General features: G+C 32.7%; 1 protein-coding gene across 1 annotated transcript; it reads right to left on the bottom strand.

Annotated features, from left to right (window-relative positions):
* Nucleotides 1-19,796: 19,796 nt before the first annotated feature.
* LOC143586962 (uncharacterized) lies at nt 19,797-20,703 on the bottom strand. Its single transcript, XM_077068387.1, has one exon. The coding sequence runs from the start codon at nt 20,701-20,703 to the stop codon at nt 19,885-19,887; it is 819 nt and encodes a 272-aa protein (XP_076924502.1). The 3' UTR covers nt 19,797-19,884.
* Between the last annotated feature and the right edge of the window lie 3,993 nt (nt 20,704-24,696).

Raw genomic sequence — 24,696 nt, 5'->3', positions numbered from 1 at the left:
ATGTTTTCATTCATAATCTTAAATCTTGATCCTCATCATTTCATAATTTAAAGCACTATATTGTTTACAAAAGCCTAACGACGTCGATTTTATTCTGATTCCATATATCTCATAGACATGATAAAATATAATGAGATCTCTTTATTTTCAGGTACCTGAGGTTTTTCGGGAACCATCATGTCAAATGTCTCTTTAAGAGACCTTATTGTTGTACCTCGACTTGACCATCTTCATTACTTGATCCAATATTCGAGGAATTATTATTCTTAGAATCGACTAATCTAGCACGCTTCAGGCATGCCCTAGACTTCCTAGTCATTACCAATGTATGGGCGTCCTTCCAGGACACTTAAATTAGTTAGAGCATAAGCAGTTGATTTATGCGACATGGTCACTCACTCTACATAGGTCAGTGAGCGCGTCTGGTAACTGATTCACTAATTTTTCAATGAACTATTCTTTGTATTATTTTTTCACATAGTTTACTTTGAGGATCAATGATAATTAATTCATACTCACTCCTTTTTTCAACTGTTTTTCGTCACCCCTGATGTTGGGAATTTTAGTTCATTGAAAGTGAAAACCAATGAGCCATAAACACATCTCTCATAAATGACTCTTAAGTATTTTCTTATAGGATCCCGCCAAATACATATTCCCAACTTCATTTGAGGTCTCATCTTTGTGCATTGTGGTGGATCACTTTGAATATATATTGAACAACTAAAAAACCTTAGATGTGAAATATTTGGTTCCTAACAAAAAAAAACAACTTTAATGGGGAGTAAATGTTATGGCTTGATGTGAATTAGTTTTAAGACATGTAATATCATATGTTCTCAAATACAAACATAAACATTTGCTCTCGTAATCGTTGTCTTTGCAACCAATTATAGACGTTGAATAATCTTCTTTAAAAAAACAATTTGCATAAGAACATAATCTTTATGATTGATGTTCAACACTTTTCCCAGTGATCATTAAGTGATTCCTTTTTACCAAAACAAATATCAAATATGGAATAATGTGCTTGCTATCTCATTAGCTAAGCCAAAATTTCTCACAAACTTTAAGTGGTGAATTTGATAACCATTTAGACGATGCATCGAATTAAAACACTAATCATGTTAGGATATTCATATCCTTTATAATTTCCAGAATATTTATGGATTCACACCCTACTTTAGTTGGTAAATAATAATTCTCTTGAGAGAAAACTTTGTATGTCTAATTATCATGAAGAATCTTTCAGTGTTTCAACACATTTCACATCATAATTGACTCGATGTGGTGTAACCGGTCATGTCAACTAATTGAATAATCATGACTCATAAACTTCAGGTTTATGATCATACATGTGTTATGCTTATTTAATACAAAATAGTAAATACGAGGGAACAATTTGCTATCATTTTGAGCAATCACGTCTAGCACTTTACATCTCCATATTTTGTTATAAATGATCAATCTCTTTGCCATTTACGGTGTGTAACAACTCGGGTTTTCCACTACGTGAAAATTGAATTTTAGCCACACATGTGGTCTGGGCGATTTGCCACACTTCGGCTTAAATGTGTGGCTAAAAGGTCTGTGACCACGTTTGAAACCTTCCAGACTAGTTTCAGCCACACATGTTTTTCTTCATTTGACCATTCTATACATACTCAGGTACTTTTCGCCACACTTTGAAGAAAAACTGTGACATAAGCTAGCCACATTATAAAAATGTGTGGCAAAATGTGACCTACAGTCATAGATTGTTTGTCTTTGATACATGTGACCAAAAACACATGTATAGCCACACTCTAAGGGAAAACTATGACATTTAACTACCCACATGTTTTAATAGTGTGGCCAAATGTGACGAATGACTAATGTATTGATAAGAGATGTGTCTAAAAGGTAAAAGATATAGCCACTTATATTACGTTGTGTGACCTAATGTCACATTTGTTATTTTTAATAATGTGGCGAAATATGATGAACAACCATTGTATATAATAGTAATGTGGCTAAAACGATTAAAATATACGGCCACTTATACGAGGTTGTGTGACCAAAGAATAGTTTAGTTTTATATGGCTAAAACGCTTTATTTTCCTAAGTTATTTTTCCTGACTAATAGTGACAGCAAAACAACAAATGTAACTATTATTAGTTAATGGCCACACTTTATGCTTCATGTGGCCATCACCTTCACCTCCTCCCAATTACAAACCTAATCCATAAACATCGATTGAAGCTCATTACTCTTCTTCATCACTTTGATTCTTGCTACAAACTTCATCAACCATCATGCGATCAAATCTAACGGGGGTTTTCAACATGATTAATTAGAACCCTAGAGATATCATAAACATGTTAGGGTTTGAGTTTTGTTGAGAGCAGTTGGCTGACAAATTCGTTATTGTTTATTGATTAGTCTGTAACTCGATGTTAAACAATGATTATTGATGGATTCTTGATTTTAGGATATAGGATTCTGAGTCTAGTTTCCAGAAAGGTAAATTTTGCAATTTTTGGATGAGTATTAAGTACCTTTTCTGATTTTACAAAAACATATGTCAAAGCTGATTTGGAGAGTTATATTCTGGTCCGTTTTTCGGACACCATAACTCCCTAATGACAAACCCAAACGGGCTGGTTCCACTTCTGGAACGTAGTATTATGAGTTTAAAAGATAACCCAATTGGTCTTACACAATTTGGTTTAATGAGTTGATAGAACCATTAAACTAGTTTTTGTTGCGCAATTTGCTGAACTGTTAGTACCTATCTGTAAAGGTTGAATTATTGTGAGTTTTCTATACTTAAGAAAAATATAATAAAAATTGTTTGAGAAACCTGATTCATATATCATATTGTGGTAAATTTTGTAGAATTTATCCTTAATCTTTTCTTTGTGAATATAATCAGTTTGTACATGCCAAAATCTATCTTATGAACTGAATGATTATAAGTTAAGTTGTATGATGAATATTTGGTTGCTTTGCCATGATATGATGTATGGATACATGTTAGGACTTTCGGTAATGTTGACATTACTTATTATCAGCAACGATTCGTCGGGTCAAGTTTGTGTTTGTGTGTGAGTTCAAACGTGGGTCTTAGAGTCATGTGTTGTTGAACATACTCTCATAACTTAAAACACTTGTACTAGGTAACAGTTAGCGAGTCAAATGCATTCATTTGATTTTGAGAAAACTCTGTTACACATGACACCAGGTTTTGGATTGAAAACACGGACATACTTGCATACTGGTTTTGAAAACACTAAACGTTTTCCTATACTTGTTTTCTGGATTGAAAACACAAAACGTTTTGAAGTATTGGTTATGTAACCTGCTGAAATGGGCAAAAACGAGCCGAACTGCTGATTTTTTATTGCTGAATTGCTGCAAAACTAGTCAAAACGCGTTAAAACGATCTGTTGAGTGCTGAAACGAGTTGTTAAGTGCTGAAATGAGCTGTTAAGTGCTGAAACGGACTGAAAAATCGCTGAAACGAGCTGTTTAACATGATGTTTGCTGTAAAAATGAGTTGTTACGTGCTAAAACGAACTGAAAAATTCCTGAAATGAGCTGTTTAACATGCTGTTTGCTGTTAAAAAGAGCTGTTAAGTGCTGAAACGGACTGAAAAATCGCTGAAACGAGCTGTTTAACATGTTGTTTGCTGTAAAAACGAGCTGTTAAGTGCTGAAACGAGCTATTAAGTGCTGAAACGGACTGAAAAATCGCTGAAACGGGTTATTTAACATGATGTTTGCTGTAAAAACGAGCTGTTACGTGCTGAAACGAAACTGAAAACTTACTTAAATGAGCTATTTAACATGTTGTTTTCTGTTAAAACAAGCTGTTAAGTGCTTAAACGGGCTGAAAATTCGCTGAAACGAGCTGTTTAGCATGTTGTTTGCTGTAAAAACGAGTTGTTAAGTGCTGAAACGAGCTGTTAAGTGCATAAACAGACTGAAAAATCGCTGAAACGAGCTGTTTAACATGATGTTTGCTGTAAAAACGAGTTGTTACGTGTTGAAACGAACTGAAAACTTGCTGAAACAAGCTGTTTAACATGTTGTTTGCTGTTAAAACGAGCTGTTAAGTGCTGAAACGGACTGAAAAATCACTGAAACGAGCTGTTTAGCATGTTGTTTGCTGTTAAAATGAGTTGTTAAGTGCTGAAACGAACTGGACTGGAACATGAACTTCAATGATAAAACTAAAACATTTCCTCGGTTGTCCTTGTTAAAAAAAAGACCTGAAACCCGTTTTGACCCGTTTCGACCTTGACCCGTTTCGACCCGGACCCATTATGACCCGAACCTTTTGACCCTGACCCGTTCTGACCCGAACCATAACAACATTTTTTTTAGTTGACCTGTTCCAACCCTGACCCGTTTCGACCCTAACCCGTTTCGACCCAACCCAACTCATTTGCTGCCCCTATGTTTAATGTATATTGACGGGTTAGGCGAGTTGTACCTCTTAAGATACAATTTAAAATTATATGCATAATGGGCCATTAGAGATTTCAATGCCCAATATGGCCCATTAGGATGTGTATGACTTGTTTTTGTCTATTATGGTCTAATATGGTTCCCTATAACCCGATATAACCCTTAAATATCTAATGTTGCATATCACATGACATAATAGGCCACTAAAAAATTTCAAGCCCTAATATGGCCCATTAAAGCGACTATGACATGAAAAAGGCTATAATGGTCCACTAACACCAACAAGGCCCAATAAGACCTATTGATGAAAGTATCACATGTTATCGGCTATTAACATCTAATTATGACTAATGGTATTCCTATACAACTTTATTAGAGCAACTATGATGTGATAAAGGCTATAATGGGCCACAAACACCAGTTAAGGTCCAATAAGGCCCATTGATGAAAGTATGACATATTATTGGGAGTTAACCAAACTATGACTCACTAAACTCATATTCAACCCTTTTAGAGCAACTATGATATGATAGAGACTACAATGGGTCACTAACAACAATCAAGGCCCAAGACGGCCTATTAATGCAAAGTATGACATGTTAGTGGGTGTTAACACCAACTATGAGTCACTACACTCCTATACAACCTGTTAAATTTACTATGACATGATATAGATATATTGGGCCATTAACAACAATCAAGGCCCAATATGTTCCATTAATAAAAGTATAACATGTTATTGGGCGTTGACACATGACTATGGCTCACTACACTCATATACAACCTCCTTGTAGCGACTATGACATGATAGGTGATATAATGGGCCACTAATACCAAATAAGGCCATTTGATGAGACCAACTATGACTCACTACATTCCTATACAACCTGTTAACGTAACTATGACATGATAGAGACCATACTGGCCATTAACAACAATCAAGGTCCAATAAGGCCCATTGATGAAAGTATGACACATTATTGGGCGTAACCAAACTATGAATCGCTAAGCTCATATTCAACCCTTTTAGAGCAACTATGATATGATAGAAACTACGATGGGTCACTAACAACAATCAAGGCCCAAGACGGCCCATTAATGCAAAGTATGAAGGCCAACTATGACTCACTATACTCATATACAACCTGTTAACGTAACTATGACATGATAGAGACATTATTGGCCATTAACAACAATCAAGGCCCAATATGGCCCATTAATAAAAGTATGACATGTTATCAGGCATTGACACATGTCTATGGCTCACTACACTCATATACAACCCTCTTGTAGCAATGGGGACATAATAGATGCTATAATGACCACTAATACCAATCAAGGCCCATTGATGAATGTATAACATGTTAGGTCATTAACACAAATCAAGGCCAAATAAGGCCTATTAAAGAAAGTATGGTGTGTTTCAGGCGTTAACACCTAACCATGACTAATGACACTCCTATACAACTCTTTTAGAGCAACTGTGACATAATAGATGCTATAATGGGACATTAACACCGATCAAGAACTAGTATGACCCACTAATGAAAGTATGGTTTATTGGGCGTTAACACTGATTACTACACTCTTATACAACTCTTTTAGAGCAACTATAAATATCACTTGTATTTATTTTATATGTTTTTATATTTAAAATACAATATCTTATATTATTTAAGGTTTAATTAGTTGTTATATATATATATATATATATATATATATATATATATATATATATATATATATATATTTACACTAACAATTCTTTATTTTAATTATTAAAAATAAATTAAATTCATATTTAGTTCATATTAATTTCACTTCCCTCAAAATTTCAAATTAAATTTACCCCCCTCTTTTCTTCAAAAAATTTTGAATTAACCTCCCATTCTTAAATTTAATTTGACCATATATTTAACCTACCTTTTTTTTTCTCTTCATTCCTTCTTATTGTTCTTCTTCTTCATCTCTTTACACCCACCATAATCCTCAATCATTAATTCTCTAACTCACTCAATTCTTAACCAAATCCTTTGATTCCGGGCTCTAATCTAATTATTTTTGCGATAGCAATTCACGTGTGGTGTCGGTTTCCATCAATTCTATCTCGATTTTTGTCGGATTCGTGTTGAGTGTGAAGAACCCTAAGAACCAAGTTTGGGGATTTTGAATTTTAAGTGTTATTTCTTGTATTTGAAGCTTAGTACATCGTCTTTCATCGCTAAAAAGGTATGTATTTCACTTGTTTGATGACAACAGTTTGCTGATAGATTCGTTTTCATTTATTTATTTGTAAGGCTCCGTTACCGGTGCCTCACATTTGGTCGTTGGATTTACTCATTCACATAGTTCTAATGTCAGAGTTAATAAAAACATACGCGAAATATTATAACTTTCATAAAACATTACATATCAATCCATAACTTGTCTTAATAACACATTGTCTTTCAAATTTAAACATAAGTTAATAAACGTCTGGAGTCTTCGGATGCCAGTCTCTTATTCGTTTGCCACGTGTTCCCCTCAAGTGAGCTGCTTCATTCTACTCACCTGTGTGCATACTAAAAGTCAGCTACGCTGAGTGGGTTCTAGTTAATTATACAACATACCATACATTCATAACTTCATACTTTCGTACAAACTTTATATCCTCTTACTTCGTACATAGTATATATTCTTACCTTCACACTTTATTCTAAATTCTACTTTACATTATTCTATTATGCCTCGAATACTATTAGGGTCCGGTTCCTTTTTCTCCCTTGAGTATTATTAGGGCTCAGTCCCTTTTCTGCCTCGAGATTATATAGGGCTCGGTCCCTTTTCTGCCTTGAGTATTATTAGGGCTCAGTCCATTTTCTACCTTGAGTATTATTAGGGCTCAGTCCCTTTTATTCTATACCTGGCTACTTCTTACATTCATTCATGACATGCGTACATACCATTCATACATCATACATAGCATTATATCCATAATCATAACTTGACCATAAGTGCAATATCTGAAGATCGTTCACGTACCGACAAGCAGTAAATCATACCTTTCACATAATTCACATAAGGCATACATTTATCACTTAGGATAAATGTATTAACAATCACATTGAGTATGCACACAGCCCCGAAAACATAACAAGGAATGGGGCTAGAAACTCACCTGAATACGGTTATGTTCACCGTTAATAGTTATTCCCTTCTTGAGCTGTGCACGGCTAACTGTATAATATTTACATGTATCAATTAACTATGCCACTTAAATCGCATTTCTATCTTTATATAACTCACAACGAACGGGGGTCCGGGGGAAGCGCCCCTGGCAGCGAGGTCCTAGGGGCGGCAGCCCCTAGCAGGATCCAAGGGGCAGAGCCCCTGGCTGGGCTTGGAAAAATTTTATTTTCATTAACTGTCTTTACACATTTTCCATTATGATTTTAATTTATTTTCTAATTCGCTAACTTATAAAGTTCGAGGGTTTCTTTGTAATTAACCCATTCTTTTATAAGTCCAGGGACTGTTCTGTCCTTTCACAAACTTCTAGTTCGTTATCGGGTTCATAACGAATGACCCATTCGTTACTTTTATAACGAATCAAACCGGTCCATGTAACGGATTGGACCCCATAGAGAACTGGTCCTTTGACGAATTGAACCCTATTGCGAATGACCCCTCAGTAACGAATTGAACCTTCTAGTTCGTTATCTTCCTTTAACGAATGAGTATAACGAACTGAGGTTAGTTCGCTATCTTTACTATAACGAATCAGGATACGAACTAGGGCTAGTTCGTTATTCTTTCCTTAGCGAATCAGCTGATGAATTACCTCTAGTTCGTTAATCCTCCGTTAACGAATTAGGGTTAGGTCAGAGAATTTTAGAACATTCTCTGACATCTCTTAACCTCGTACCACTTTTCCGGCGGCGCCGCGGAAAATCGGGATTTCGCCGAAAAACGAGATCTTACTCGTTTTTCATCGTTTTTTGTCCGTTCGATCCAGATCTGAACTAGGGTGACCCTAAACTCATATTATATTCGGTTTATACCCGATTCCACCCGGATCTCATGACTTTAACGGTTTATAGTGTCGGCTCGTCGTTTCGTGACTAAATCTAATGGTTTTGAGTTCATACAATATCATACTATCATTACCTCGGGTCGGTGCTCGGTTTCCTTCTTAGTTTCGGTTTTGAGAAGGGAAGAAACTAGAGAGAAAGCTTAAGTGTGTGTTTTGGTGGTGTATGGAATATGTGTAAATGAATGATTAAATGGTGATTATGGTTTATATATTTATGGGTCATGGGCTTAAGCCCATGGTCTTTCCTTCTTTCATTCTAACCCAAGTCCATAACTCATATCCATTTAACCAACACAAGCCCAACTCATATTCTATTTATCTAAACCGATAACGGCCCACTATAAAATAGACGAAAATTATTTTATTATTATAACCAAAAGTTGGATGTTACATTATTGGTATGTAACTTGATGTTAAACGATGATTAACGATTTTTGATTCTAGGATATAGCACTATGAGTCTAGTTTCCAGAAAGGTAAAGTTTGTAATTTTTGGACACGTTTTGAATAGTTTTTATGATTTTACAAAAACACTAGTCAAAGCTGATTCGGGGAGTTATATTTTGGCATGTCTTTCCGACACCATAACTCCCTAATGACAAAACCAAACGGGTTGTTTCCAGTTCTGAAAGTTAGTATTATGAGTTTTAAAGACAATCCGATTGGTCTTGCACAATTTAGATTAATGAGTTGATAGAACCATTAAACAAGTGTTTGTTGTGCAATCTGCTGAACTGTTGGTACATATCTGTAATGGTTGAATTATTGTGAGTTTTGTATGTGTGAGAAAAATACAATAAAATTTTTTTGAGAAACCTAATTCATATATTCTACTGTGGGTAAATTTTGTAGAATTTATACTTAATCTTTTCTTAGTGAATAAAATCAGTTTGTAAATGCTTTAATCTGTCTTGTGAACTAAGTGATCATAAGTTAAGTTGTATGATGAATGTTTGGTTGATTTGCCAAGATACGATGTGTGAATACATGTTAGGACTTTTTAGTACGGTTTTCATTGATTATTATCACCAACGAGTCATCGATTCAAGTTTTTGTTTCTGTAGACATTATGTCTAATGTGATTGTGCGTGATAGTCGTTGTGCTTTGAGGTTTCGCCTCACATTAACCTTTTACTAGTTATGATGCTAAAATTTTAACAATTTTAGGTTCAAAAAGTTAGAGCCGAAATGGAAAAAGATGAAAGGTAGTCAAGAAACGAGTTGGAAGAACCGAATGGAATAAATGGAAAAAGAACTTAAGGAAAATGAAGAAAGGAGGCAAAAACAATTTGATGAGTTTATGAGAAAGTTTGAGGTCGGTAGTAATTAGTAGTAGTTTCAAATATTTTGAATTCATAACTTATTAGTGAAGGTTTGTTAATGTAAACTTGTTTTGAATTTATGTTATTGTGTTTGTTAAACTTATGAAATAGCCACATTTATCTATGTGTGAACAAAAGTATGATAATAGCCACACTTTATATTACAAAAGCATTATGTGTGACAAATGGTAAGACAATGGCCACACTACAAACTACAAAAGAGTGTTTGACTGGGAAGTTCACATTTTTAGCCACAATACCTCACTATGTGTGACGAAAAGTTTGACAATAGCCACACTTTAAAAAAAGAAAAGCATTATATGTGACAAACGGTAAGACAATAGCCACACTATAATCTACAAAGGAGTGTTTGAATGGCAAGTAAACATTTTTAGCCACTTTTAATGTAATATCCCGTGTCTATATGATATAATTAGCCATACTATTATTAAATTTAAGTGGTCATTGCTTTGTTATATCCACACGATATAGGTCACAATGCACGCTTAACACAACCCTATTGGCCACATTATTATAAAATTCATGTGGCTGAAACATTAATTCATGTGGCTCTATACGTGCAATGCTCACTCATAGTAAATAGTCATGCGGCAATTTTCTACCGTTTAGTCACACTTATTGGAGAGGCTTCTTGATGGCCAGCAACTAATGCCTGTACCCTTTAGCCACACTTATTACCACATAAGGCCACTAAAAACTGTGTGTGGCCATATCATATATACAGTGTCGCGACCTTTGGTCACATATGACTTGAACCAAATGTGTGTGGCTAATGATCTATCACATATGACTTGAACCCGGCATTTCCGCCGTAGATTGGGGTGTGATAGTAACCCACACGATGGGATGAGTTATGTGGACCATCCAATGATCTAAATAATTATGGTCCGGAGCATAATTATTGAAGCTCTCGCACGGAAATCATGATACGTAAAATTGTGTGTCATAATATAAAATCGAAATGAGTTGGGATAACAGTACAAATGTAAAGATGATAAGGACATGGTGCATACGTCGTTGGTACATCATATATATAAGTGTCCTTATCGGATTTTCGTTTGGAGCGTTGTTTTAACTATTCAAGGTTTTGTATTCTGATTAATTATAAAATTTATATTAAAATTTTTCTTTTCCTCAAAATCTAATGGTTTTGTTATAGTACCCTTTAATTTCGGGACGAAATTTCCTAAAGTGGGGGAAACTGCAACAACTCGGGTTTTCCAAATTTATATTACTCGACACGTTTCTATATTCGGGAAATTTTAGTAATAAAACATCGCGTTATTCGAATTAATATTATATTAATATTACTTTTTATTATAATTTATTTAATATATAAATTAACTTTAATTTATATGCAATTTATACCCAAAAACTAAACTTTAATCTCTGTTTGCTTCCATCCCTAATCTTCAAGGGCCAAAGTGCAACATCTGATTTTCTTATTTTATTATTATCCAAATCCAACCCGTATCCATAATCCAATAATCCAACTCGTGATTCGTTTACGTATCTTACACCTTAAGCTTCGATGAAAATTTGGAATTAAATCGCGGACTCTCCATTCTATATTTGGCCTAACCGACGTGAATAGTTAGGAAAACGCGATAAAACTATATACGTATTTCTCATATTACAACCCGTCTAAAACCCGTTTATGATTATACATTAAAACGATCATTATAATTCAATTAAACCTACACGCGGCATCCTCAGACCATCGCAGACATAACCCTCGTATTTAATTATATTTTCTTGATCATCTTTATTGCATTCTTGGACTTCTTCATACCGACGAGTCATCGAGCAATTAACCCGTCAATCTTTGTTGTTAAAGGTAACTAAATACATAAGTATGTTCGTCTAGTTGTGTAGATCAATAACCCCATGATTAATTTAAACCAATATAGCGGGATTAACGGATTGATGAATCTAGGGTTTATGCTCATAAAAGTTTGTCTGGTCTGCTAATTATAGTGTTTCTGTTCTGGTCCTTAACCAACTATTACGCCCAGCTCAGTTGGCTGTCTGGGTGTGTGCTAATTCTTGGAGCCGGTCAATGGCGCAGGTTCGAGTCCTGGCCTTGGCAGTTTTGATTTTATTTTTTTTTTAATTATTTTATGGATCTAAAAGGTTTTAGCAATTTAATATAATTAATATTAAATAAACGTTATTCTATTAAAATCGACATATAAACCGATCTTTTTCCGAACTTTGGTTAAACGCCATATATATTTATATATATGTAATAGAGTATTAAATGTTTTTTTTAAAACGTCCCATTTTAACACGAACCAAAATTAATGAAATAAAATAGAAAATGTCATGAGTTAAAAACTTATCCGATATTTGGCTAGATTAATATATTTATAAAATTAGTAGCAAGATTCCATTTTTAAATGGTCAGTCAACACAAAAGTTAAGCCTAAACAATTTGATGTATTTTATTAAAATAACTTGTTTTAAACCGATTCATTTTAACCGGAACTCATTTTTCTAAGAAACCATATTGGCCCGACCCAAATAGATGTATTTTTTAAAACGGCTCATTTTGACATGAACCAAAATTAATGAAATAAAAAATTAGAAAAAGCTAATTTCTAAAGAAACAAATATTAGTGTATGATTCAAATCATTAGATTTTGAAAAGAAATAAAATTAATGAAATAAATATTTAGAAAATGTCATGTGACACTTTGAAAACATTTGGTTATATATAAAAGAAAATTTGATAAAAATCCACTCTTTTATTATATAGGTAGAGATTTTGAAAAAAAATAATGAAATAAAAAATTAGAAAATGTCATGTCACACTTTGAAGAAATTTGGTTAAATATAAAAGAGAAATTGGTGAAAATTCACTCCTTTTATTATATGGGTAAAAATTTTGAAAAGAATTAAAATTAATGAAATAAAAAATTAGGAAATGCCATGTGACACTTAGAAGACATATGGTTAAATGTAAAAGAGAAATTTGTAGAAATCCACTCTTTTATTATATAGGTAGATAGATAATATTTTATATAATCTTAAACTTGGCTAATTTTATAAATAAAATCATAATTGTATCTTGATGATATTCTTTCTTAATGTTGTAAAAGAAACTATTCAGTTTCACAAGTATATACATGCATAATTCAATCAAATTTTCTTTAAATATGTATTATATATTATAGTAAATCACATCATGTTTTAAAACCGAGATTAGTGTTTAAATCATACGTGTAGCAGTAAATATACATATGTTTGTGATAGGGAACTGGAGTTGAATAGCAATATCATCGAATTGTTTTTTTTTTTAAATATTGATTTCAAAACGATTAAAGATTAAGTGGACACTTTAATCATAAAATAAATCTCATTTTTTTCAAAGATTTTATAGTATACAACTGTTAAATTTTCATCCCACAAAATCGTAACATTAGGAAAATACCAACTAAATTTTAAGTTTATATATTGATATAGAGAAAGGTTCAAATAAGATGTTTGTTTTTCCTAAGAAGGCTAATAAGGAGAGTATTTTAGTGAGTACTACCTTAATATTAAAAACCCACTTAATTTAATTTCAAAAACCCACTTAAATTTTCACTCATCTCCTACAACCACCACCGCCTACCGCCATCCACCGCCACCACCTTGCCGGAAAAGTATTCGGAAATTTCGTCGTAAAATAAAACACAATGGAAAACATTATGGAAAAACACAATGAAAAAAACACAACGGAAAAAACACTACGAAAATAAAACACAATGACAAAAACACAATTAAATTACACAATGTATAAAACACAATGCAAAAAACACTATGAAAAAATAAAACACACTTGTATAACACAATTTTGTAAAACACAATTTTGGTAAAACACACATTGTATAAACCCACGATTTTTTTTATTTTTATATTGCAATATGGTACTCATATAAAAGATAAAAAAACACTCGTTATTAAGGTGAATTTTTTTTTTTTTTTTAAAATATCGTATAAAAAAGTTATGGACGTTTTAAAATGATGGGGGGATTTGACATGTGCCTTGCATGTTGAGAGAGAAAGTCAACAAATGTGTTATCCCTATTATGTCATTATCCTTGTTTTACATTTGATGATTTCTTTAATCTAATCTCAACCATTCAAGTTTAAAATGAATGGACAAGATTATTTCATATCATTCCTACAAAAACTAATCTTCTTATTATAACTCAGAGAAAAGATCAAATAAGAAGTTTGATTATCCTAAGAAGGCTAGGAATGAGGGTATTTTTGTCTAATACCTTAATATTGAAAACTCACTTTATTTAGTTTCAAAAACCCACTTAATTAAAACACACTTAATTAAAAACCACTTAAATTTTCACTTATCTCCTACAACCACCACCGCCCACCGCCACCAACCGCCACCACCTTACCGGAAAAGTCTTCGCAAATTTCGTCGGAAAATAAAACACTATGAAAAACACAATGAAAAAAACACAATGTAAAAAACACAATGGAATAAACACTATGAAAATAAAAACACAATGAAAAACACAATTTTGATAAAACACACTTTGTAAAAAAACCCACGAAATTTTTTTTTATTTTTATATAGCAATATGGTACTCATATAAAAGATAAAAAACACTCGTTATTATGGTGAAATTGTTTTGAGAAAAAAAATATCGTATAAAAAGTTATGAGCGTTTTAAAATGATGGGGGTATTTGACATGTGTCTTGCATGTGGAGAGAGAAAGTCAACATATGTGTTATCCCTATTATGCCCTTACCCTTGTTTTACACTTTATAGTCTCTCTAATCTAATCTCAACTATTCAATTTTAAAATAAATGGACAAGATTATTTTCTATTCTTCTTAGGAAAACTAATCTTATTATAACTCAACCTTTGATATGTATATGAATTTAACGATTTAGTATATATGTATGCCTTTTTTTTTCTTTTCAAAGAGAGATATAAATTACTTTATAAGAACACGTACTATATAAATAAATATTGATAACTTTGTGAATGAACTTGATTGTGGTAAAGATATATTCATGTTTTACAAAAAATCTATATGACAGATGTGATGGACAATATCTCCCATTCATGTAATTTATCGGTCTATATTGTAACATATTTTGAAAATTTATATTACATATTATATTAAATTAAAAAGTAATATATATATCTTGTAAGGATATCTATTATCACCACAACGCCGACCCTCAGATATATACTTTACTATGATAAACTTGGTAACTAGATAAGATTATCAGAATATTAGAATTCATATATCTCATTAAAAATAGGTTTGAACTTTTAAGATGAAACTCGTCGGACTTTCATACCCAAAACCAACAAAGTTCAAAACAAAATTAAAATTACCTTTGTCAATGAGTAACGGTGGTTCATACAACAGTTTGATTGAATGTTGGCATGAGAACGATAAAAGCACTTCGTGTTGATAACGTGTTGTGATATAAGTCTAATAGACAAACAATAAGAGATACAAATATAAAGAGAATAATAAGATGTGTACTACAATAAGGTATAATGAGATGGATATATAAGAAAAGATAACTTGGACAATAAGTCTAATTTATATTAGGTATTGATAACCATTATAATATATATTTATAACATATAAATATGAGCGTACAATCTTTGAAACCCTTTAAGTTTTTCCTGTTTCGTCAATTTTATAGTTTTATTTGTTCCTTTTAAGTTTTTTAAAAATACTATAAATGTGCTTACATGATCATTTTATCTTACTTCAAACTTACTTTTAATAAAAATTTACAATCTATTATACGTTTGTCTAAAACTACTAATGTATTTATAAAATATATAATTTGCAACCTTTAAACGTGTTTCTTATTGAAAATTTTAAAGTGAAAAAGAAACAAATAATGCTCGAAATCGCTTGATTTTTTATCGAAAAATGTTCGATTCGATTTTGACTCGTTTCGGTTTTCGCTCGATTCGAATTTCAGCCGTTCGGTTCGGTTATAAACGAGCCAAGCAACGAGCAAGCTTTCGCTTGGTTTGGTTAGGCTCGTGAACAGCCCTAGAGCAAACGAATCTTGAACAACAAGAACAAGAAACAAGCCCAAACAGCAACAACCCTTTATCTGCTACAACCCCACTAGCATGCATCCACTTGACTCCAGCCCAGCAACTTGAATTATCCGGAGTTCCAGACAATACCTCACACATACAACATTAAATTTAATTAGTATCATTTTATATAACGTGTTATATCTTTCAACAAGATGAAATACACCAAGATAGCCTGTTTTTGAGCTAGATCATAAGGTTTAGTGTTCTTAATTTAAACCAATAGATCTTGAAAAATTGAAAGTGGTAGATGGTAAGGTGTGAGTCTATATATTGTTTACATTGATTAATTTGAATAAACGAGTTGCGTGATATGGTGGAAAACTCTAAGTTGCTCATATTTTAATGATTTTTTTTTTGAATTGATCTGAAACAAAGTTATCTTTGGCTCGTCATCTATCTTTGGTGGCTTTGTTTTGCCTAAAAGATTCTTTACTTAAAATGAAAATAAAATTATTAAAAAAATTAAAAACTACATTTCAACTTAGTTATCTCATTTTTGTTTTGTCACAAGCTATTTGTGTGAAAGTCGTTCTGTCAAAAAAAAAAGAAAAAAAAAGATGGAAATAAGAGAGAAGTTATGGTGAATTTTCTAATTAAAACAATCATGTGTATTTATTTATTATTATTGATTTTATTTTTATTTTTTTTTTGCCAACATGTGGGTCTTGGAGCTTATTTTTTAAAGTGGGTCAATGGTTAAGCATGCTAGAAAGAATTATGGAGAGTAGAGATTGATAACAAAATCGGTATAGTCCTATCAAAAACTATTTACAGGAGGGAATGAAACCTGAATCCAGTGGGCAAAACCAAAACTCGAAGCATTTGGGATGTGCATGGGTCGAATCGAGTATGGGATGACTTTTTAAAATTTTTAGTGGGTATGTGACGGATATGAGATACGGTGATACACTCGTTTACCCCGATTGTACATCCGACATGGTTTTCTTTCTTTTATATATATTTTGATGTATATGTATAATACTTATTTTAAATATTTATACCCGACATGATTTATTTTCTTTTGTTTTTATTTTAATTATCGTTTTTATATACACTCGGCACATACCTGACGAGTTTTGGGTCAAGTATACCCGACGAATATTTTTAACAAACTAACAAGTATACTCGATACCCAATGGATTTTGAGCCGGGTTTGGGAGAAGATTTTTTAATCAGATATCAGGTTGCGATTACCTAAGCTTGACGCGTTGGCGTCCCTAATTTTGTTAGTGGTAAATGTCATAAGTTATTGTTGCTTTTGAGGTTAACAATTGATAACTCGGGCATGGTTGGCAATTCAACGATCATAATAAATATTGTAAGAGATGGCTATAAGAATATGCCATAAAAATAGATCAAGGAATGTGGGATATCACCGTTCCAATCTATAATCTTCTATATAATATATATATATATAAACGAAAACACAAAAATGTTATGTGTCGTGATGTGGTTGCTTCCTTTATTTCTGGATCAATGATATTTTTTTACTTTTTAAAATTGTGTTTTTTGGTTTTAGACTATAGTATTAAAGTCAATATCGATTAGCATTGATGATCATGAAATTGAATTTCTAAATTTCGCCTTTTTTATTTAAATTTGTTATTTCAAAAACTTAAATTTTTACGGTTTTGATTTGTGATTTGTAGGCCCTAGGTTTCTCCTGATTTGTCGAACCACCGTTTTAGGTTTGTTAGATTACCCACTGTCACAACCCAACCCAACCCAACCTTTCAATTAAAAACTAATTTCTCTCTCTTTCACCTACACAACTCAACCCAATCTAAAATTTCACTCACATTCACAACCCAACCTAACCTAATATTTTATTAACTAAATAAGATTTATCACTATTATTTATTATATTAAAAAATAAATACGTTTAAAAATAAAAATTTTAGAAACTAATTTACTATTTATATTTAATATAAATAAAAATACATATTATATAAATAAAAAATTACAATAAAATTTTAAAATGTAAAAACACATAATACTAAACATAATCAACTATATTAAACATAATGACACATACATAACATACAGACTATTTAATTATTCATCACTAAAAAAAACTTTTTCCATTTAATTATTCATCACTAGAAAACTTTTGCCATATATGCTCAATTAGATCGTTTTTAGAGCAACATGAGCTTCTCTATTGCGAAGTTGTGCTCTATTGGTCATATAACTTGATAGGCTTGCAATTCGTTCAGTAGAGTATTGAAAAGGTTGATCATCATCTTCAGCAGATGTTCTTCGTCGCCGATTGGTAGGCTTGTCACCTAGAAACTCGGATGGATCATAATAGTGAATGTATGTGTCTCGTTCATCCTCAACGATCATATTATGAAGTATTATACACGCAATCATAATTTTTTACCCATCATTTCCTTGTCCCACACAAGACATGGGTGTCGAAGAAATGCAAAGCGAGCTTGTAGAACTCGTTCAACATCTTTTCTAGCAGCCTCTTGATGTTTAGCGAACAACTTATGTTTTCGAAGCTGTGGAGAAGTAATGGACTTGACAAAGGCAGCCCATGAAGGGTATATGCCATCAGTGAGATAGTATGCCCTATTATGTTCTCGTCCATTCACGATGTAACTAACATTTGGTGCACGACCTGACAATATGTCATTAAAAAGATGAGATCGGTGAAGGACGTTAATGTCATTGCACGTACCTGGTGTTCCAAAGAACGCATGCCATATCCATAAGTCATATGATGCAACAGCTTCTAAAATTATTGTTGGTTTACCGCTTCTACCCGTATATTCCCCAGCCCAAGCTGTGGGACAATTTTTCCATTCCCAGTGCATACAATCAATGCTGCCTACCATTCCGGGAAACCCACGTTCTTCCCCAACGTGGAGTAGTCTTGCTAAGTCATCATCATTGGGCCTTCGAAGGTACTCTTGACTAAAGCATGCAATAACTCCTTCTACGAACTTTGTAAGAGCATTCCTTGTTGATGTAGCACTCATTCTCAAATATTCATCATCCGCATCTGCTGACGTCCCATACGCTAACACCCGCATAGCTCCAGTACATTTTTGCAATGGTGAAAGACCTTTCCTACCTGTGGCATCTCGCCTTTGTTGGAAATATATGTCATTGGCTGTAATAGCTTCCACAATGCGAAGGAAAAGTGATTTTCGCATGCGAAATCTACGTCGAAAAGTTGCTTGATCATATGTTGGGTTTTAAACAAAGTAATCTTCCATCAAACGTGCTTCACCTTTCTCACGTTCTCGATCACAATACCTCCTTCTTGATGTGCCAGGCATAGGCATATTTAAGAGTAATTCACACATGATAGCATTAAGTTGTAGATCTACTTGAAAAAGTTGTTCTTCCCACTCATTACACTCACTTGAACTCAATGAATCAGAACTCTCAGATGAGTTTTCACTACTAGACATTTTTAGGATATGAAAGCAACTCAACGAACTTTATTTATACATGAAAATAATGTTAGATAATGTTAGATTTTTTATCTAAAGAAAATCTCACAATCCAATCAGAATTTGACAAATGGAAAAAGAAGATAACTCAAATTTACTATATTATTTTAGAAATATATAAATTTATAATATTAAATAGAGATAATGTTAGATTTTTATCTAAGAAATCCAACGATCCAATAAGAATTTGACATTTGGAAAATGAAGATAAGTCAAATTTACTAGATAATCTTGAAAATACATAAATTTATGACAGTAAATAGAGATAACGTTAGATTTTTATCTAAAGAAATCTCAACAATCCAACAAGAATTTGACAACTGGAAACGAAGATAGGGTTAAATTACAAGACAATATTGCACATACAGAAACATAATTGCATTACAAGTGAAGTAGAAATTCAATATCTTACAAATGCATTAAAAACGAAATGAAAGACACAATAAACTAGATTCAGTTTCCATAATACTTCGACAATAGAGAACGTTTGATTTGATCCTCTTCAACCGACAGATGCTCCCTCTGTAACAATGCCTGAAGCAAATGAAGGTCCATTTTCTTTTGCTCTCTTTCATCCTTCCTTTGTTCCTTTCTTTGTTCCTTCTCAATCCTAAGTTGTTCCTTATGTTTCTCAAACTCGAGTTTTTTTTGCAACAAATCACATGTACTAGCTTGAGTAAGCCTCATTCCACGAAGCTCTTCAACAATTTCATTGGAAACCTTACCATTTCCTTTCTTTTTTTTGGCTTCATCTCTGCCCATTGGACGTTGAATCAATGAACCACCACTAACTGGCGATTCTTGGTTGGAATTCACATAATAATCCCCTTCTTCTAAAGTCATTGTTCTTTTCGTACTACCATCACTTTCCTCATCACCCGCTTCACTTTCAGGACGGTGACGTGTTGTGCCACGAGGTAACTCTAAAGCCCATTTTGGGTACTTACACATAACTTCATTGTAAACAATGTAGTCGTTAAACTTTTTCCCACTTTGCTCATATATCTTATGAGCATCACTCTCGATATCTTTTTGTGACGTTCCACTTGTTGCTCGGCGATATGCTTCTCGGTACGCAGCAACCCATTTCCCAGCTGTTTCATTAAGTCGACTAAAACGACCTTTCATTTGATCAACATTTCTTTCACCAAGCTGTTCTGGATTTTCTGCTTGAGCGACATCATACATTTTCTTTACTTCTGCCCATAGTGATGGTTTCTTCTTGTTTTTTCCGTGAATGCTATCTACACTAGCAATACAGTATGCCGACATTAAAGCAACATCTTCAGCAGCCTCCCATTTAGCGGTTTTTGTTTGTTTTTCAGTATTTTGTGATGTTTGAGGATTTTGAGTGAAAGGAAGTTGACTTGGATTTGAAAAAACGAAGAATTTTCATAGTATTGATTATTATGATAATTCTCAGAATTGCCTAGATCCGTATATGAATTTGGAAACAGATCCATTGTTTTGAGTGTATGAAATATAAAAGAGGGATAGAAAATTAGATTTGGATGTGAAATTTTATCTATACCCAACACTATATATATAGAAAAAACTCATAAATTTTTTAACTTTTTATTATATTTTTTTGGATAAGGATAAGTTAAATGTTAGATATTTTTGGATAACTAAAGTTATAAAAAAATCTATCAAACAAATAAAAAATTGACATTTGGCATGGTAGGATAACATTTTAAATAAAAAATAATTTACTAATAAAAAACTAATAAAAACATTAATGAAAAGTAAATAATTAAAAGGAAAAAAAATAATAAAGTAAAGTAGGAACAACTAACAATATTAAATAAAAATTAAATAAAAGGTTTTAAAATAATAGAAAAAGAAACAAATATTATTAGCATGATGACAAGATATATTAAAATAATATTACAATTTGGTTGCAATCGTTAGTTGATGATGCGATCGGGTTGTGACTTTTATTTTTATTTAACATTTTTTAAATGACAACAACTTTTGTCCTTTAGTAAAATATTGCAACCCGTTGAGGCAAATGGTCCTGATAGTGAGTAGTCTTAGGTATTCTTTTCTTAACACATTGTATCTTGAGCTTAGTTTGAACACTAATATTAATTTAATAAGAAGCAACTGCTAGAAACACATGAAGCTTGGGCCGTAGCCAAGAGATTTCAGCTTCATGTCCCGTAAACTTTATATGTATTATTTAGAGATCTAATGTGAATTTTTAGGCCAAATTATTTAGTATATGTAAGTTTTATAAATAGCGCGTTGGCATTATGCTATTTTATATCTAAAGAGCTTATTATTACATATTCAGATCACACTTTAAAGTTTCGAACTTGCTAGAAAGTGATGACTGGCTTGGTGCTTTGAAAACAACAAGTTTGTTTTTCTTTAATTAGCATAAACTTAATTAAAGACTATATAAGTATTTTTTATTAACATTTTTTGCCAATTGTAAAAGTAGGTGTGTGAAACCAGTAACCGTTACGATCAAAGAGAGGTTAAAACTTTTTGAGAAGTCGGTGTAAGAGTTGGAATCTAACGTGAAATTACGGAAAACCAGGTATTATTTATGTTATGAAATCCTTTTTTGTTAATTTAATAAAAATGTTGTGACATGTTTGGCGTTTAATTGTATTTCGACCAATACTTTTTGTAGCGTAGACAAGATAATAAAAACGGATATATATTATTGTAGGGCTACCTTTTTGAAATAAAGGGAAGTTGATTTATGCTTCAAATCTTGATACTTTTGTATGATTGTATCTATTTTATATTAACAAAGAGACTAAAATTATCAATGCTAATGGGCGTATGCTGATCTGGGTTTGGATCTTACTGTGTACACACTGTTAAAAGTTTGGTATGTTGTACAGTATAAATGTATGATGTATGAATTTATGCCCGTAAATGAACCCAACTTTTAGTGAAATGTTTGTGTTTCATTTGATGGGATGTTTGTTTATGTTCGGTCATTATGACGAACATGAACACATGTTTTGTTTGTTCATTTATGTTCATTTTTGAATAAATTGTGGATGATTTATCTAATTAATGTTTTATATTTGTTCGTTTGTGATCATTTAAGTGGGTTCGTTTATGTTTCTTTGTGTTCGTTTACATTTTTTTTAAATTCATTCTTCTTTGTACAATGATGTTAATTTATGTTTGTGAATGATCTCACACAAAAACTTAACGAACAGATATTTGTGTTGATGTCTGTCCGTTTAAGAAATAAATATGTTTAAAGTTAAACGAATGGCACGAAAAACGTATCTAATACACAATTAAATAATTTTTAATTTAGTTAAAAAACTTTGTACAAATAATAAAATTATAATCAACCTAAATAATTAAGGAACCGGACAAATATTTTCACACAAACAAGAAAATTTATAGAGGAATGACAAACGAACTAATAGTTATGTATTAATATAAACAAACTTTGGTACTAAAAATTAAATAAAATCAAATAATCAAAATAAATACTAAACTAAAAATTAAATAAAATCAAATAATCAAAATAAATACTAAAATATTATTATGGAATCAATTTTATAAGTCAACATCAAGTACATTTGTCGTTAATACTATAAAACTAAATGATTTTAAAATTATATACGAAACATAATGAAACCGCATACAATAACAAAAAAAAACGATAAACATCAGACATGTTAAAAGCGTTACATACTACATATTTATTAGATGCACGTGACTGCAAAAGAAACCCACAACAACAGCTCATACAAACATAGTAAAACCCACAAACTAAAATTAAATTCCAAATATAGACATACTAATCTCAATTCAAAGAGCCCTAAGTTTAAAAAATATGATAAACATAATTTGTTGATTCATGTAACCTTTGATTTTAATACAAAATTTACACCTCAAACTTTATATTTAAGTTAACAATTTATCCTTTTCTTAGTGAGTCTGAAGAAGCTTTGGTTGAAGGAGAGAATAATAATGAAAAGATGCACTTATAGAGATGTTTCGGATTGATTATGTAGAAAATTCAACATACATCAACTGTATCCCGAGTCTTTACCATCGTCGATTAGGACCGAGACACATATTCCTAATATTATTTTTGTGCGGACTTTATCAATATTTCACTAATGAGGAGGCTGTTTCTGAAGTCGATCTCTTTTTACAGTGGCCCCCAGAAGGCGGTCCATTTCAGCATTTAATCGACGAAGTTTTGTTTTGTGCAGCCAAGAAAGGCGGTAATTATTAATCCAATTCATTTTTACTTTACGAGTTTATTCAATTTATATTTCATCTCTAACATATAATACTAAAAAAAAGTAGTGAAGAGGTATGTACCCGCCTCAACACCGAGCGAGGCGGGTCAACCCACAAGATAAAGACAAGAAGCGTGAAATCAAGACATTATGAAGGCACTAAGCCAAAACCTACGCGCATGGCGCATATCACATATGCTCAGGCATCATATGCCCAGGCACCACACATGCTCAGGCATCATATGCCCAGGCACCACACATGCTCAGGCATCATATGCCCAGGCACACATATGCTCACGCATATCACATATGCGCGTGGCGCATCAGCGCGCGGCGCATATCACATCTGCGCATGAAACATCTGCGCGTGAGAATAAAGAGAAGACCTCGCGCATCCTCAGGATTGGCGCATATCACACATGCACATAATCAACCTCGTCCTTATCCAAATCAGGATTATGGCAACCTTGATTGTGCACGTCAGACAACCTTCCAGAATGTATCTTTTTAAGGAATAAGAATATACTGATGTTGACAGCTGCCAAATGAAAGGTGGACAACTCAGCATGACACATGTGCTACCACGTGATTACAACCAATGAGAAAGCACCAGGTGTCCCAGAGGACACGTGGCGCAAAGCGATTGGAGGAGGCCAACAAGGCTGAGCCCAATCAGTGGAAACCCTAGCACTATAAATACAGCATCAACTCCACAAGGAGAGACATTCAATCATAACACATTCATTCACATTCAAGCATATTCAATTACATTCACTCACAGACAGTTACATTCAGTAACACTCTCAATCACAGGAAACTACAGAGTATTCAGCTATTAAGCAATACTCTTCAGATTTCCTTACTCACATATTATTATCTTCTCCCACAAATACTTATTCTCACACCGGAGGGTTACCCCAAAGAGGACCCTCTGTCCCTTTCTGAGGGGTAAGTTGACGGTGTTGTTCGTTTTGTAGGTGGAAGAACCCAGATCCATCAAATCCAAGAGAAACCATCGGTGAAATTGCATAAT

This window comes from Bidens hawaiensis, unplaced genomic scaffold, assembly GCF_021521415.1.
Source record: "Bidens hawaiensis isolate Kalapana, Puna unplaced genomic scaffold, B.hawaiensis_p1.1 tig00035070_1, whole genome shotgun sequence".
Taxonomy (NCBI): domain Eukaryota; kingdom Viridiplantae; phylum Streptophyta; class Magnoliopsida; order Asterales; family Asteraceae; genus Bidens; species Bidens hawaiensis.
This window is presented reverse-complemented; position numbering and strand designations above follow the sequence as displayed.